General features: G+C 47.6%; 1 protein-coding gene across 3 annotated transcripts in view; it reads right to left on the minus strand.

Annotated features, from left to right (window-relative positions):
- Nucleotides 1-13,561, minus strand: part of AP1S3 (adaptor related protein complex 1 subunit sigma 3) — a 90,691-nt gene extending 77,130 nt beyond the window's left edge. For all 3 annotated transcript variants that reach the window (XR_009550606.1, XM_060193673.1, XM_060193672.1), the window contains exon 1: nt 13,475-13,561. Coding sequence is in view for 2 of the 3 variants with exons in the window: in XM_060193673.1 (XP_060049656.1) it covers nt 13,475-13,477 (3 nt within the window). In the remaining variant the exon portion in view is untranslated. The remainder of the gene's footprint in view (nt 1-13,474) is intronic.
- Nucleotides 13,562-16,519: the final 2,958 nt, after the last annotated feature.

Here is a 16,519-nt window from a genome sequence, read left to right on the forward strand (position 1 = left end):
GGAAGCTGGATTTGAATATTCTGCCCCCAAGCTTTAAGTCTAGAAGTCTTCACCCCAGGAAGACCTGGCTTCTGAGCGAGCTCTCTCTAGACCTTTTCTGAAAACCGCCTGGGGAAGAAGGACACAGTCATTAGTCTCTAAGAGTGATGAAGCATAGTCCGAAAGAGAACATTCCGTTAAGGGTAAGGGCATGGGGAGCCAGGGGAACAGGCACTCAGTTGAGCTCAGATGTTATGATCTGCAAGGACCCAGGTTCAAGCCTCCAGTCCCCGCCTCCAGAGGGCAAGTTTTATGAGTGGTGAAGCAGGTCTGCAGTTATGCATCTCTCTCTCTCTCTCCCTCTCTCCCTCTCCCTTCCTTCTCATTCTCTGTCTCCATTCAAGAAATAAAGTCTTTTTATAAAAACAAGAAAAAAATTTTATCTATCATTGGATAGAGATAGAAACTGAAGGGAGAGAGAGGGAGAGAGGCCAGAGAGACACCTGCAGCTCTACTTCACCACTGATGAAGTTTCCCCCTTGAAGGTGAGGACCAGGGACTTGAACCCAGGTCCTTGCACACTATAGACTGTGTACTTTTAACCAGGTATGCCACCGTCTGAGCCCTACAAGAAAATATTTGTTAAAAGAATAGGGGCAGGGACTCAGGAGGGATCTCAGGGACTAGAACACAAGATTTGCAAGCCTTCAAGGCCTTATCAATACACCTGAAAAACTAGATCCCTGCCCTGTGGCAGGCAGTGTTCTGGGAGACACTGACTAAATAATCTATGGAACTCTGCAAAATGAAAGTACAGCGACCTTTTCTTATTCCAAACTTTCTGAGAACTTCTCACCAGTGGCATTAGGTCAAGAAAGCAAGTGCAGGACACTTCTGAACCCTGGAGTCCAGTTGTCCTGTGTCAGGACCTTGCAGCCATGGAAACTGCCCTGGGTCTTGAGCCAAGAGATGGTGTTGGCAGCCATACTTTGTTTGATGAGAATAAGAGTTAAATTGTGACAAGGCTCAGGTAAGTCATCCGGTTACTGCTATTTGATGGAAGTTCCTGAGTTCACAGAGCAGGTACACAAAGCAGGGGTGAACGTCACTCTGGTGACAACTTGGGGAACTGCCACACCCAATCTGTCTTGACCTGTGGAGCACCCTGCCCTTGGCCATCGCCTGAAGCAGCTTATGAGCAGACAGAGAGCTCGGGAGCTAAATCCATTGGGTTTCCGTCAGGTGTTCTGTTGGAGGTGTTGTCCCATCCATGTGGCCATGGGTCCCTGGTGCAGGGCCCCTACCTTCCCAGTGAGCCCTGTTTGGGTCTGTTCCACGCCTCCAGGTGGAGCCTCACTTAACAGCTTCGTTCCTGTGCACGAGCCCCCACCTCCCGTCTCATATGATAAGGGGGCAGGTATGCCGGCTGCATATAAACTGAGAACTTCCAGAAGTGCCTGCAAGAGGCAGCGGCTGTTTCCAAGAAGGGCTTCAGGCATCGGTGGACACACACACACACACACACACACACACACACACACACATATTCATGGGCACACAGACACAGCCAAGTGTATGCTTGTGTAAACACATACCTGTACACGTGTGTGTAGACACAGGTGTGAACACTATGTGCTCTTGAATACATGCATGCTCATATACACAGACAGACACACAGACACATGCTAACACTTTCTCTGCTTCTTTCTTGTTTGTTCATTTGTTTTAGAGACAAAAATGGAGAGGGAGGGGGAGATAGAAAGGGAGAGAGACAGACACCTGTAGCCCTGTTTTGTCTCTTATGAAATAAACTTCCCTCCTGCAGGTGGGGACACAGGGCTTGAACCTAGGACCTCATGCTCTATAATATGCACACTCAACTTGGTATACCACCACCTGGCCCCTTCCCCTGTTTCCTTCTAACTTGGGCTCAAGGCCAGAATTCCAGGACTCTTAATTCATTCAGCCTTGTGTGAGAAAGGCCCAGGGAAGGCTGGGATACACAGTTTAATGGTTAAGCAAGGAGTCAAGCAGTAGCGCAGCGGGTTAAGTGCACATGTCACAAAGCACAAGGACTGGCATAAGGATCCCGGTTCGAGCCCCCAGCTCCCCACCTACAGGGGAGTCGCTTCACAGGCAGTGAAGCAGGTCTGCAGGTGTCTGTCTTTCTCTCCTCCTCTCTGTCTTCCCCTCCTCTCTCCATTTCTCTCTGTCCTGTCCAACAACAATGACATCAAAGGCAACAGCAAAGGCAACAAAAGGGAAAATAAATAAATAAATAAATAAATATTTTAAAAAATTAAAAGAAAATAAAAGAGGGAAAGAAGGAAGGAAGGAAGGGAAGGAAGGAAGGAAGATTAGCCCAGGGGAACAAATGTAATTCATCTCTTTTGCTTCAGTGACTCTGAAAAGCCTTTGTAATGGGGCAACAGGAGCACTGTCATCGCTTCATAGGAGAGAACGTTCAAGTCCAGAGATCCTTGTCTGCTCATCTGGGCTTGGCCTCTCCATATGCCACAGAGGCTGAACATTCCAGAAACAAAGTCACGTTCCCCAGACGAAGTAGCAGGACCTGGTGCGGCCGGGATCTGATCCAGGCTCTCAGCCGTGGCTGCATGGCCCCGATTGCTCCCAGCCCCTCGAAAAAAGGCAAACAGGGAGTCGGGAGGTAGCGCAGCGGGTTAAGCGCAGGTGGCGCAAAGCACAAGGACCGGCATAAGGATCCCGGTTGGAGCCCCCGGCTCCCCACCTGCAGGGGAGTCGCTTCACAGGCGGTGAAGCAGGTCTGCAGGTGTCTGTCTTTCTCTACACCCTCTCTGTCTTCCCCTCCTCTCTCCATTTCTCTCTGTCCTATCCAACAACAACGACATCAACAACAACAACTATAACTGCAACAAAATAATAATTTTAAAAACCCCTGAAAAAAGAGAAACATGGAAACAAGAAACAAATGAGCAAAGCCTCTATACCCTGCAGGTGAAGCTTCCTGAAACTTAAAAGGAAATGGAGCCGGGCAGTGACACGTCTGGAAAAGCAGAAGCCATGAGAGAGGAACCGGCAGAGGCGAGAACAGGCCCCAGGGACAAAGTAACCCAGGCGCAGCCCTAGATGGTCGTCGTCCCTAGTAACAACAACAGAAAACCAGGGGCAGTGATTCCTGAAGACAAGAAACGCTTCTGTTCAGAGTCTGTACTTCTCTAAGGGCGGGGCTGACTTCATCTATGGTGTCTGTCATCTATGGACATTCACAGGGTCGTAGCTCAGGGGAGCCGAAGGGACAGACAGACAAGGGGAAGAGCAAATAGTGAAGACGGTCTGCCCGTCGTTAGTAAGATGCCATTCAAGGGGACTGGGTGGTGGTGCACCTTGGTTGAGCTCATATGTTACAATGCTCAAGGACCCAGGTTCGAGCCCCCAGTACCCACCCGCAGAGGGGAAAGCTTTGCAAGTGCTGGGCTGCAGGTGTCTCTCTGTTTCTTTCCCTCTCTTTCCCCCCTCCCTTCCTCTCGACTTCTGGCTGTCTCTATCTAATAAATAAATAAAGATAATTAAGAAATTATATTAAAAAGATGCTATTCAAAAGCTGTAAGCTTAGAAGGAATCGTGTTCAGTGAGAGAAGCCACAAAGAGAAGGATAGATAGTGGATGATCTCACTCAAAGGTGGAACTTAAGAAAAGTGGTCTGGGAGGTGGTGGAATGGATAAAGCATTAGACTCTCAAGCCTGAGGTCCTGAGTTCAATCCCCAGCAACACATGTACCAGAGTGATGACTGGTTCTTTCTCTCTCCTCCTATCTTTCTCATTAATAAATAAATAAAATTTTTAAAAAAAAGAAGAAAGAAAGAAAGGGGGATGGCAGTGGCACACTTGGTTGAGCTCACATGTTACAGTGCACAAGGACCCAGGTTCAAGCCCCCAGTCCCCACCTGCAGGAGAAAAGCTTCACAAATGGTGAAGCAGGGCCGCAGGTGTCTCTCTGTCTCTCTATTTCTCCCTTTCCTCTTGATTTATGGCTGACTCTATCCAATAAATAAAGATAATAAAAAATTTTAAAAATTAAAAATAAAAAAATGAATGTTCTCAGTTTCCTTCTGTCCTATTAAATAAAAGAACAGAAAAAAAAAATAAAAGCAAGACAAATGGCCACCAGGAACATGCAGGCACTGAGCCCCAGTGATCATCCTGATGGCAAAAACAAAAAGAAAGAAAGGAAGACAGAAAGGAAGAAAGAAAGAAAGAAAGAAAGAAAGAAAGGAAGGAAGGAAAACTTGCAATGGGTGGGGGGGTTACATGTTATTGAACATGGGCCTTTGGAGCCTCAGGCATGACAGTCTCCCCTTTCCCCCACTCCCCTACCCCCTTTAACTGCCATGTGAACTGCGGGCCCCCCCAAGAGCCAGGCTTCAGAGGAGAATGTGCTCCTCACTGCAGCCAACGGCTTCATCAGCCAACTGGAACAGGGGCTGGCTGGGTGGTGACTCAGTGGGCAGAGCCATTCCTGTATGTGTAAAGTCCTGGGTACGATTCCTGCACCACACATGCAGAAGGAGTATTCTGCTCACTTTCTCTCTCTCTCTCCCTCTCTCTCTCTCTCTCTCTCTCTCTCCTACGTCTCATAAAACTGAACATAAACCAGAAAGCTAGTTCACCAGGTAGGGTGCATGCCTGGCCCTGTGTGTTGTCCATGTCCAAAGCCCCAGCACTAACAGCAGGTGTTACAGCACCAGGGGAACCCCAGAATGTGCCGTGTCTCCCTTTCTCTGTTATTCTACCTGAATGAAAAAGGCATCTGGAGTACTGAGACCTCACCTGCACAAGACCCAAGTTCAACCAGAAAGAAGGGGGAGGGGGAGAGACGCTAAAGGGGCAGAGTAGCTATAGAGTTTTACAATTCACTTAGGCCTCAGACAACAAAGTTGATGCCTTGATGCTGTGACTGGGAGGCTGCAGGTGGGGGTGGGGTGTGTGGCAGGTTCTACAGGCTCATTGTTTATATTTCTTCACTTTCCCTTCTTTTTTTTTTAAGATTTTTTTATATTTATTTATTTATTTTTCCTTTTGTTGCCCTTGTTTTATTGTTGTAGTTATTGTTGTTATTGATGTCGTTGTTGTTGGATAGGATGGAGAGAAATGGAGAGAGGAGGGGAAGACAAAGAGGGGGAGAGAAAGACAGACACCTGCAGACCTGCTTCACCGCCTGTGAAGCGACTCCCCTGCAGGTGGGGAGCTGGGGGCTCGAACTGGAGGCTCAAACCGGTATCCTCCCTCCGGTCCTTGTGCTTTGTGCTACATGTGCTTTATCCACTGCGCTACCTCTGGGCTCCCTTTTTTTTTTTTTTGTCACCGTGCCAGAACTACTACAAATTCACCACTCCTGATGCTCATTTTGCACTTTTTTCTACTTTTAAAAAAAAAAAAAGACACAGAGAAATGGAGAAAGAAAAGGAAACAGAGAGACAGAGAGACACCTGCAGCCCTGCTTCACCCCTCATGAAGCATCCCCCCTGCAGGTGGGGAGCAGGGTCTTGAACCCAGGTCCTTCCACATGGTATTGTGTGCTCAACCAGGGAAGCAGGGCTGTAGGTCGGTCCCCCCCACACACACCTCTCCCTGCCCTCTTGATTTCTGTCTCAATACAAAATAAATAAATAAAAGTAAAAAATATAAACTTCAAAATAATAAAAGAATGATAAAATGTTTTATTAGGTAAATAATAAAGACCCAAGACTCAGACCTGTGTGTCTCCAACTCAATCCCAACACCACCACAAGACAGAGCTGAACCGTGCTGGGGGGGGGCGGGGGGGGGAATAGGAAAAAGAAAAAAACTAGAACTTCACAAGCATACATGTTTTTCCAGCAACAGGACTTGTTTAAGGAGTTATAAATAGTCACCTGCAAAGGGTGAAAAAGAAAGCTTAATGGTTATGCAAAGAAACCCTCATGCCTGAGACTCCAGAGAGTTCAGACCCTGAACCACTATAAACCAGAGCTGAGCAATGCTCCATAAAATAAATAAACAAATAAACAAACACACACAGAGGAACTACTGAGTCAAAGGCAAAGAGTAGCCAGCTAAAAGTTCATTCTAGTGACCAGGAGAAATACAACAGGTATGGGTGAGGGTAGAAAGCATAATGGTTATGCAAAGAGACTCCAAAACCCCAGGTTCAATTCCCCACATCACCATAAACCAGAGCTGATCAGTTCTCTGGTAAAAAAAAAAAAAAAAGGGGGGGGGGGCAGGGATAGATAGCATAGTGGTTATGCAAAGAGATTGTCATGCCTGAGGCTCCAAAGCCCCAGGTTCAATCCCCTGCACCACTATAAACCAGAAGAAGGAGGAGGAGAAGGAAAAGAAGAAAGAAAGGAAAAGGAATTCAACTGGTGGGATGCCAAGACTTGCATGCCCACCATTTCTATCCTGAATGCCACATGTAAAGAAGTAGAAAGTGGAGGTCTGATCCCTGTCTCTCTCTCTCTCTCAATCTCTCTCTCTCTTACTTTTATATGTAATTTCATATGAAATTAATAAATCCAACTATTTTTAATTTAATCTAGCTTCTTCCAAAATTCTGCACTCAATAACCCCAGGTGACTTGACTATCTAGAATCTGTACACACATTTCCACAAACAGTTAATTTTCTCAGCGTTCTGAATTATATGCTAGATTGTACATTCAAAGACTCTGTTAGGGTCTTTTCCTAGCCTTAGTTTTCTGCTGGGAAGTCTAGCAGAAGGTGTTTCCACTTTCATTTTCAAAGCTGCTCCCATGGAAACCATAATGTTGACTATTAAGTGGATCATCAATAATATATTCCCTTGGGGGCCAGGTGGTGGCACACCTGGTTGAGTGTACAGGTTTACAATGCACAAGGATCCAGGTTCAAGCTCCTGGTCCTACCTGCAGGGGATAGCTTTGCGAGGGGTGAAGCAGGGTTGCAGGTGTCCTGATCTATCGGTCTATCTGTCTGTCTTCCCCATACCTCTTGATTTCTGACTGTCTCTATCCAATGAATAACGATAGTAAATAAATAAATAATCTATTCCCTTCACTTGTGGTGGGTGCTAAGTGAGCTCTCCTCAGTCCAAGAGTCTGCACATGCTAAGGTCAGCTACCAGAGATGATGTCACCCATACACAGGATATAGAGAATTGAAACACATGAGCTTCAGAAAAATATGTTTAGATACACAGTCAACCCATATCTATAACCTAGGGAGAACTATAGTCGTTACCACTGGAGAGGGGATGGGGGTGGTCTGGGAGGTGGTGCAGTGGATAAAGCATTGATCTCTCAAGCATGAGGTCCTGGGTTTGATCCCCGGCAGCATATGTACCAGAGTGACATCTGGTTCTTTCTCTCTCTCCTCCTGTCTTTCTCATTAATAAATAAATTTGTCAGGAAATTGTGAGGATGTGGTTGAGCTTGGCAGGGCTTGACCTGAGGGGACATCCATCCTCTCGTCTTATCAGACTTATTATCTACATGATCATTGCTTTGCCTGAAAGATTCCCACCCATTCCATTCCTTTGATCTATCTTCTTTCTACCTCGAGACCCTCCCTCTCTGCAAGGTAGTATTATTAATCCTACCAGTTAAAACCCTCGCAAGAGTTGCTAAGGAAGTTCCTACCTTTCCAGTCCCTTTTGCCTTTCTCGCCCCTTTCCTAGCCATTTCCGTTTCCGACTTACCACTTCCAGGTCTGCCCTCTGCCCTGTCAGGCTCTACCACATGCTCACAATTTCCCGACATAAATTTAAAAGAAAGAGAGAGAGAGAGGGAATGGGGCACAGAACTTTGGTAGTGGGAATGGTGTAGTATTACACCCTTGGGAGCCAGGCAGTGGCACACACACACTGTCTCTTTCTCTCTATATCTCCCCCTCCCTCCTTAATTTCTGTCTCTACTAATATATACAAATTTTTAAAAGAACTATACCCTTATTATCATGTAAATCACTCCTAAATCACAATTTAAAAAAATTGAAATCTGCATATGTATAACAAAATGCTACTCTATAGACAGAGGATTTCTTATAAAAAGGAAGAAAAAAAACCCTCCAGCAGATAGCATAATGGTTCTGCAAAAGACTTTCATACCTGAGGCTCTAAGGTCTCAAGTTCAATCCCACACACCACCATAAGCCAGAACTGAGCTATGTGCTTTGGTTACATTCTCTGTATCTTCCTCATTAAGATTTATTAATTGGGAGTCAGGCGGTAGCACAGAGAGTTAAGTGCACATGCCAAGAAGTACGAGGACCAGTGTAAGGATCCCGGTTCAAGCCCCCTGGCTCCCTACCTGCAGGGAAGTCACTTTGCAAGCAGTGAAGTAGGTCTGCAGGTATCTTTCTTTCTCTCCCTTTCTCTGTCTTCCCCTCCTCTCTCCATTTCTCTCTGTCCTATCCAACAACAACAAAATCAATAACAACAACAACAATAATAACTACAACAACAATAAAAACAAGAGCAACAAAAGGGGGAAAAAGCAAATAAAAAAAGATTAATTAATTAACTGGGTGGGAGTAGATAGCATAATGGTTATGTAAAAGAGAGTGTCATGCCTGAGGCTCTGAAGACCCAGGTTCAATCCCCAGTACTACCATAAACCAGAGATGATCAGTGCTCTGGTAAATTTAAAATAATAATAATATGATCAATTAATTAATTCATTAAACTTCACCCAATAAACTCTCATTGGCATATCCCTTCAGGAAAAGCAAATAAAGGCATGAGGAATGGGAAAGCCCTTTCTCTCCCCACCAGCATTGACAGTCACTCAACAGCAAACCTTCCCCAGGAAGAGATTTCAGTGCACTGATTGAGAGTTCCTGGGGGAAATCCCAGAAACATAATAGCCGCGTGTTTTTCAAGGCAGAGACAGAGAGTGCCGGAACAAAAGGCAGGCACAGGCGCACACGCTGATGCAAACTGGGTAAACCAGCAGCTGACAAGGACAGCCTGGGCTTGACGGAGACATGGCAACCAGGCCAGAAGCCTAGCAGAGGGGCCAAGGGCCACTTCCTGGGTGTAGGTACCACCAGGTAAGATGCTTGCCTAGCAGACATCTTGGCAAGAATTAGAAATGGGGCAGGAGAAAGACGGGGCGTCACACATTGACCCAAAGTACACAGCGCTGCCGGGCAACAGGGAGGTGATGGACTGGACCCTACCATGTGACAGCACTGATAGCTGAGGTGACCGTCACTCAGGGCACACAGCTGTGGCGGGCGCTCTCAGCCGCACTAAGGCACAGAGTGGGACCTTACCTCTTCAAAAGCACACAGGTCCCCGGAGAGCTCTTGTTTCTAACCCACTAATATCTGCTGCATTACATGTTTAAATGGAGAGCAATTTTACAGACTTTTATAGTCCACAAGCGATAAAAACAACTCTTACACATCTGTAGTAAATATAATTTTTTTTTTAAGAAACACTAGTCCCCTGGGGGAGTCAGGCAGTAGTGCAATGGGTTAAGTGCAGGTGGCTCAAAGCACAAGGACAGGTGGAAGGATCCCAGTTCGAGCCCCTGGGCTCTCCACCTGCAGGGGAGTCGCTTCACAGGTGGTGAAGCAGGTCTGCTGCAGGTGTCTGTCTTTCTCTTCCCACCTCTGTCTTCCCCTCCTCTCTCCATTTCTCTCTGTCTCACCCAACAACGACAACATCAACAACTAAAAAAAATTTTTAAAAACTAGTCCCCAAGGTAAAAAAAAATGAAAGAAAGACCCACTATTTTACCTCTTAGCAAATCTCCTTGGTGCTAGGCTTTTACCCACCACAGTTGCATCCTCCCAGCTGTTTCTGTGTCCAGAGCCTGTTGGACCACCCGAGGTCACGCTGACTTGGTGAAAAGTTCACGTGGAGTCATGAGGGAAAGAGGGAGCCAGCAATCTCACAGTGCTGTGCGAGCCCTGGGCTCCACTGGCTTCCCCAGTCAATATCCTAGTGTTCTGAAACGCATTTGGGACTTGTGCACCACTTGAAAAGGACCTCTAGGACAACTGAGAGTTTGGGACCAGGCCATGGTTGGAGCCCCTGGTCCCCCACCTGTGAGATGGGGGGAGCCTCATGAGAAGTGGAGCAGACCCACTTCAGTGTCTATCACCCTCTCTCCCTTTCTCCCCTCCCTTGCAGTCTCCCTTCCACTGACTTCCCTGCAAGTGGGGAGCCCCAGAGGCTCAAACCTGGAACCAGGATCCTTCCACCCGTCCTTGCGCTTTGGAGCCACCTGCACTACTGCCTGACTCCCCAGGGGACTAATGTTCTTTAAAAAAAAAAAAAAAAGGAGATGTAGGAGATTAACAGTTTACAGGCAACAGTAACATACAGTAGTTGGTACATGTGTGACATTATCAAGTTTTCTGCATAACATTCTAGCCCCCCACCTAGGCCCTCCCCCCCCCATCAGCTTCCAGGGCCTGGGCACCCTGCCCCAGAATCCTTTGCTTTGGCGTAACACACCAAATCCAGTCCAGATTCTGCTTTGTGTTTTTCCTTCTGTTCCCTTATTTTTTAAAAACTTCTCTTTCTTTTTCTATCTCCCCCCTCCCCTCTCAACTTCTCTCTCTTACCTAATAAAATAGACAGGAAAAATAAAGAAAGAAAGAAAGAAAATAAATAAATAAAGGAAAACTCAGAAAGTGGATTGTAGTGCCAGCACTGAATCCCAGTGGTAACCCTGGTGGCAATAAAAAAAATTAAAAAAAAAAAAAAAAAGTCCAGAGAGCATACTTTGAGAACCCTGGTCTTATGGAGGCAGGAAATATTATTACATCCATTTCACAAATGAGCCAACTGGCACAGAGAGAGGAAGTCAAGGAATTGTCAGAGAACACAAGGCTGAAACGAGTCAGAGCAGGTCAAATGTGAAGCGAGCCTGATTCTGACTGTGATCTGGTTTTGGCAAAGATGGGCAGAGGTCACACACACACACACACACACACACACACACACACACACACACAGTCTGGCCAGTCACGAGAGCAGATGACATTATTATTTTCCTCAGCCCAGAGAGTGGTACAGTAGCTAGCAGCCTAGACTCACAAGCATCAGGTCGCCAAGTTCGATACTCAGCATCATATATGCCAGTGTTTCTCTGGCCCTCTCTCATGTCTTTCCATTATTGATAAATCTTCTTCTTTTTTTTTTTTTTTTTTTTGCCTCCAGGGTTATCACTGGGGCTTGGTGCCTGCACTAGGAATCCACTGCTCCTGGAGGCTATTTTTCCCATTTTGTTGCCCTTGTTGTTGCACTTGTTGTTGCGCTTGTTGTAGTTGTTATTGTTATCATAGCTGTTGTTGTTGGATAGAACAGAGAAAAATGGAGAGAGGAGGGGAAGACAGAGAGGGGGAGAGAAAGACAGACACCTGCAGACCTGCTTCACCGCCTGTGAAGCGACTCCCCTGCAGGCGGGGAGCTGGGGACTCAAACTTGGATCCTTTCACCGACATCTGTTTTTTATTATCATTATTCAGTATTTCCCATTGGGCAAAGCCTAGAGGAAAAGTTCGGAAAACTCTGCTCATTACTGATCTTAGGATGAGTTGGGGTGACAGCATAATGGTTCTGTAAAAGACTTTCATGCCTAAGGCTGAGGGTCCCAAATTCAATCCCCAGCACCGCTATAAACCAGAGCCTACCAGTTAAGCCCTGTGGTGAAGAAGGAAAAAACAAAAAAGCCAGGGGCTGGGGTAGATAGAATTATGATTATGTAGGGGAGTCGGGCAGTAGCGCAGCGGGTTAAGCGCAGGCGGCGCAAAGCACAGGGACCAGTGTAAGGATCCTGATTCGAGCCCCCGGCTCCCCACCTGCAGGGGAGTCGCTTCACAGGCGGTGAAGCAGGTTTGCAGGTGTCTTTCTTTCTTGCCCCCCTCTCTGTCTTCCCCTCCTCTCTCCATTTCTCTCTGTCCTATCCAACAACAATGACATCAATAATAACTACAACAATAAAACAACAAGGGCAACAAAAAGGAATAAATAAATTAATTAATTAAATTTTTAAAAAAGAATTATGATTATGTAAAGAGAGACCCTCATGTCTGAAGCTCTTAAGTCCCAGGTTCAATCACCTGCACCACCATAAGCCGGAGCTGAGCAGCGCCCTGGGGCCTCCTGCCACTAGGATAAAGATCCCGGGCCCAGCACATGCACATCCTCCACTAGTTCCTGGGAAAACCCGGGCAAGCCACCAGAGTGGCTCCATTATTTACAACCACCTCTTTTGCATCCCGCTGTGTTTAACAAGGAACCCTCCTGTACAGACAGTGCAGCCAATCGTCCTTTGGTTCAGGAACCCACATCTGTCCTCTCCCTGCCACCCCTGATCCATCCACTACCTCTGTCCAGAAAGACCTTCCCCGTTCCAGAGCCCACAGAGGGCAGGCCAGTCAATGTCCCTCCAAAATATTTAGGAAGTGAGTTCACCTGCGGAAATGGGACCTCTGCTGTTCAGGCCCCCGTCTCTCAAAATGTAACTAACACAAGAAAGCAAGAGCAAGGGCCAGGGAGCCTGAAGTTATGCCTTACTTACTCCAAGCTCAAACTCAAGTTCGGAGCCAAGAGCCCATCACACACAAGTCCTGGCACTCTGCTCAGGCAGCCAAGTCCCATCTTTCAAAGTCCTGCATGAATCTGATGGGATGAGTTCTCTGCCTGAAGAAATAGTTCACCAGACTGCACCACCCGGCGCTGGAATTCATAACTTTTGTTCTGCTTCCTCACCCCCCTCCCCCACCCCGCCCCGCCTAAAGACCGGTCCCCCTCTGGGCCCATCCTAGCTGGCTTGCAATGAGCAAAGGTGTCTTCTCTCTGACTCCCACTGATGGGGAGCGCCTTCAGAACCCCAGTTCACTCCGATGTCACCTCCTCTGAGAAGCCCTCCTGACTGTCCCAGACTCAGAGCACTTACTCTCTGCAGATGCATTTGTTCCCTGTTTCCCTCCATCCCTCTCTCCTTCAAGAATATCCAAGTTAGAACCCCCCCCTCCCCACCTGCAGGGGGGAGTCGCTTCACAGGCGGTGAAGCAGGTCTGCAGGTGTCTGTCTTTCTCTCCCCTTCTCTGTCTTCCCCTCCTCTTTCCATTTCTCTCTGTCCTATCCAACAATAACGACAACAATAACAATAACTACAACAATAAAACAACAAGGGCAACAAAAGGGAATCAATAAATATATAAAAAAGAACGTGAGCCCCAACATATCAGGGGTTCCATTGGGTCCCCCCGAGACTGTACCAGCGCTGGGCACCTGGCCCGCCCCAGGCCACGAATGAATGAAGCCGTGGTACCTTGGGGCAGGTGTGGCGGTGTGTGCGACGGCCCCCACCATCCCAGTCCCAGGTCGCGAGTAGGGGGCCCGGGATGGCACGGGGAGGCGGGGCCGCAGCCACACACACAGGTGCCCCCCACCCCCCCCCCTGCAGGGCGACAGGTGCCTCCCGAGAGCGCGCACCCACCCGGCCACCCGGCCACCCGGCCGCCCCACACTCACCATGGTGGCCGCCCAGAGGAGCTGACAGGTGAGGTGCCCGCCTCAGACCATGGCCGCCTCCCACAATGCCCCGGACGGAAAGTTTGCAGACTCCTCCCTCTGCTCCTCCTCTCCCTGCTCCTCCCACTCGGCCTCCTGACACCCCCCTTCCCATCGCCCCACCTTCACCCTGCCCCCTCCACCCCACTCCCACATACACACACACACACACACAGACACACACTGCCTCCTCCTTTCTCCCCGCCCGGGTCCTCTCCCTCCTCTTCCTCCCCTCCTCCCCTCCTCCCCTCCTCCCCTCCCTCTCTCCCCTCCCCCTGCCGGCCCCCCGGGCCCCGCCCCTGCCACACCGGCTGTCTCAGGTGAGCTGCACCTGCGCCCGGCAGCCCCACCTGGATCCGACCATGCTGGGGGCTCTGTGTCCGAGGCTGTTTCCACTGAAGCCAGCAGGGGGAGGGACAGGGGAGTGGAGCCAGAGCTACGGAGAATCCATAAAGGAATGATGGATGTCAATGTCCCTGTGAACATGTGCAGACGATATTCCAGTCGGGCCATCGCTGCCAACAGGTCCGGCTTTGCAAGGTGTCTTGGGTTCTGGTTCTGGGAGGTGATTCACTTTGCAAGCCTGAAGTCCCTGAGTTTGATCCTCTGCAGACAGACAGACAATGGGAGGATGGATAGGTAAATAGGTAATGGATATAGTGGTAGATAGACAGATAGATGATAGATAGATAGATAGATAGAAGATAGATAGAAAATATTCACCAATGCTTCACTGCTTCAGTTTCACTTTTTTAGATAAAGAGATCATTCTCTCCCTCTTTGTCTCTCAATGGTGATAAAAAATAAAACTTTGGGAGTCGGGCAGTAGCGCAGAGGGTTAAGCGCACTTGGTGTGAAGGGCAAGGACCAGTGGCATAAGGATACTGGTTCGAGCCCCCGGCTCCCCACCTGCAGGTGAGTCGCTTCACAGGCGGTGAAGGTCCACAGGTGTCTGTCTTTGTCTCCCCCTGTCTGTCTTCCCCTTCTCTCTCCATTTCTCTCTGTCCTATCTAACAACCACGACATCAAAAACAACAACAATAATAACTACAAGGGCAACAAAAGGGGAAATGAATAAATAAATAAATATTTAAAAAATTTAAAAACTAAGTAAAATAAAAGGCCAAGAGGGTGGGGGTAGATATCATAATTGTGATGCAAAGAGACTCTCCTGCCTGAGGTTCCAAAGTCCCAGGTTCAAGCCCCTGTACCACCTATAAGCCAGAGTTGAGCTGTGCTCTGGTTAGAAACAAACAAGTATGGAGCTCCAGTGGCGCAATCGGTTAGCGCGCGGTACTTATACAGAAACAAACAAGTAGGGAGTCTGGCAGTAGGTAGCACAGTGGGTTAAGTGCACGTGACGCCAAGTGGCAAGGACTGGCTTAAGGATCCCGGTTCAAACCCCCAGCTCCCTACCTGCAGGGCGGTAAAGCAGGTCTGCAGGTGTCTTTCTCTCCCCCTCTCTCTGACTTCCCCTCCTCTCTCCGTTTCTCTCTGTCCTATCCAACAACGACGACATCAATAACTACAACAATAAAACAAGGGCAATAAGAGGAAATAAATAAATAAATAAATAAATAAATAAATATTTAAAAAAATAAAAAGAATAACAAATAAATAAATAGCCAGAAGATGGTTCTATCATGCACAGGACCCTGACTCCAAATTCTGGCACATCCTGTGAGCACCCCAGTACAAACACCAGGGGACGCTCGGTGGATGGTGGGGCTGTGTTGTAATGTCCCCTCTATAGCATGTCTCTTTCTAGCTATCTGAAACTAAAGAAAATTAAAAAAAAAAAAAGCTGTGGAATTATTCACTGTACATGTACGATGCCCTGAGACTGCCAATAAGTCCATCCTTTATAATTCTCTCTCTCTTTTTCTTTTTTTTTTTTTAAGAATTTATTTCTTCATGAGAAAGGAGAGCGAGAAAGAACCAGACATCACTCTGGTACATGTGCTGCCGGGAATTGAACTCGAGACCTCATGGTTGAAAATCCGATGCTTTATCCACTGCACCACTTCCCGGATCACCCTTATAATTCTCTTGATTATAAAATTTAAAGTGGCTCTAACACCTCAGGCTTTTACCTGAGGTGTTAGAGCCCTACAACTTCCCCTGAAATGGGAAGGAATTTTGAGTGCATATCTGCATCCTCTAGGGAGAGTTCACTTTATCCGCTGCCTAAGGACAGCCCTGACCCTAGAAAAGTTAAGAACCTTTGCCTGCCGGTGACCTGCAGAATGTAAAAAACAGGTCCTTCCACCTACAACAGCTCAGCTCAGGTGACTGGGAAATAAATGACATCCCAACCTCACTTACATAGGTTCAAGCTTTGAACACTGGGAAGAGCCAGCAAGACAGCTCACTTACTGCATTTCTTTGTCATGGGTATGACCCAGGTTCAAGCCTGGACCCCACTACACTGAAGGAAACTTTGGCCCTTTTTCTCTGCCTCTCTGTGTGTCTGAAAAGAGCAGCCCAGCACAGTGAAGCCCCAGTGACAACTCAGAACTGTGCTAAGCTCATAGAATGGACTCCAGATTTGAATCTCTTATAGAATAAAAATAAATCATTGCAGAAAAAAAAAAAAAAGTAAGTGCAGGTTGCTACAGTGGGCAGAGGGGATCTACATTTGTTTTGGAGGTAGGATGGGGTCAGGGAGAGATCCAGAAGACTTCTCCCCACCCCCAGGATGAAAGTAAGTGAGCAGAGCTCTGTGGTGGGCAGGGTCAGAGAACAAATGGGTCTTCCCCAAGCAACTACAAGCTCCCAAAAATCTCATCCCCTCCTTCGTCCTGGATTTTCATTGCTGCGCACCTCTTCTTGGCTTTGACATTTGGAGGTGAGACGGGGCCTGAAAGAGGTTGATTTAACAATTAAACTTCAGGCTACAGGAGGAGTGTGCCTCTAGACAACTGATCTACCATTTTTTATGGGCCAATGCTTTTATTCAGCTAAAAAAAAAAGAGAGAGACACCAAGCTTCCTGAACCTCACCTCC

The sequence above is a fragment of the Erinaceus europaeus genome, chromosome 7, assembly GCF_950295315.1.
Source record: "Erinaceus europaeus chromosome 7, mEriEur2.1, whole genome shotgun sequence".
Classification (NCBI taxonomy): Eukaryota; Metazoa; Chordata; class Mammalia; order Eulipotyphla; family Erinaceidae; genus Erinaceus; species Erinaceus europaeus.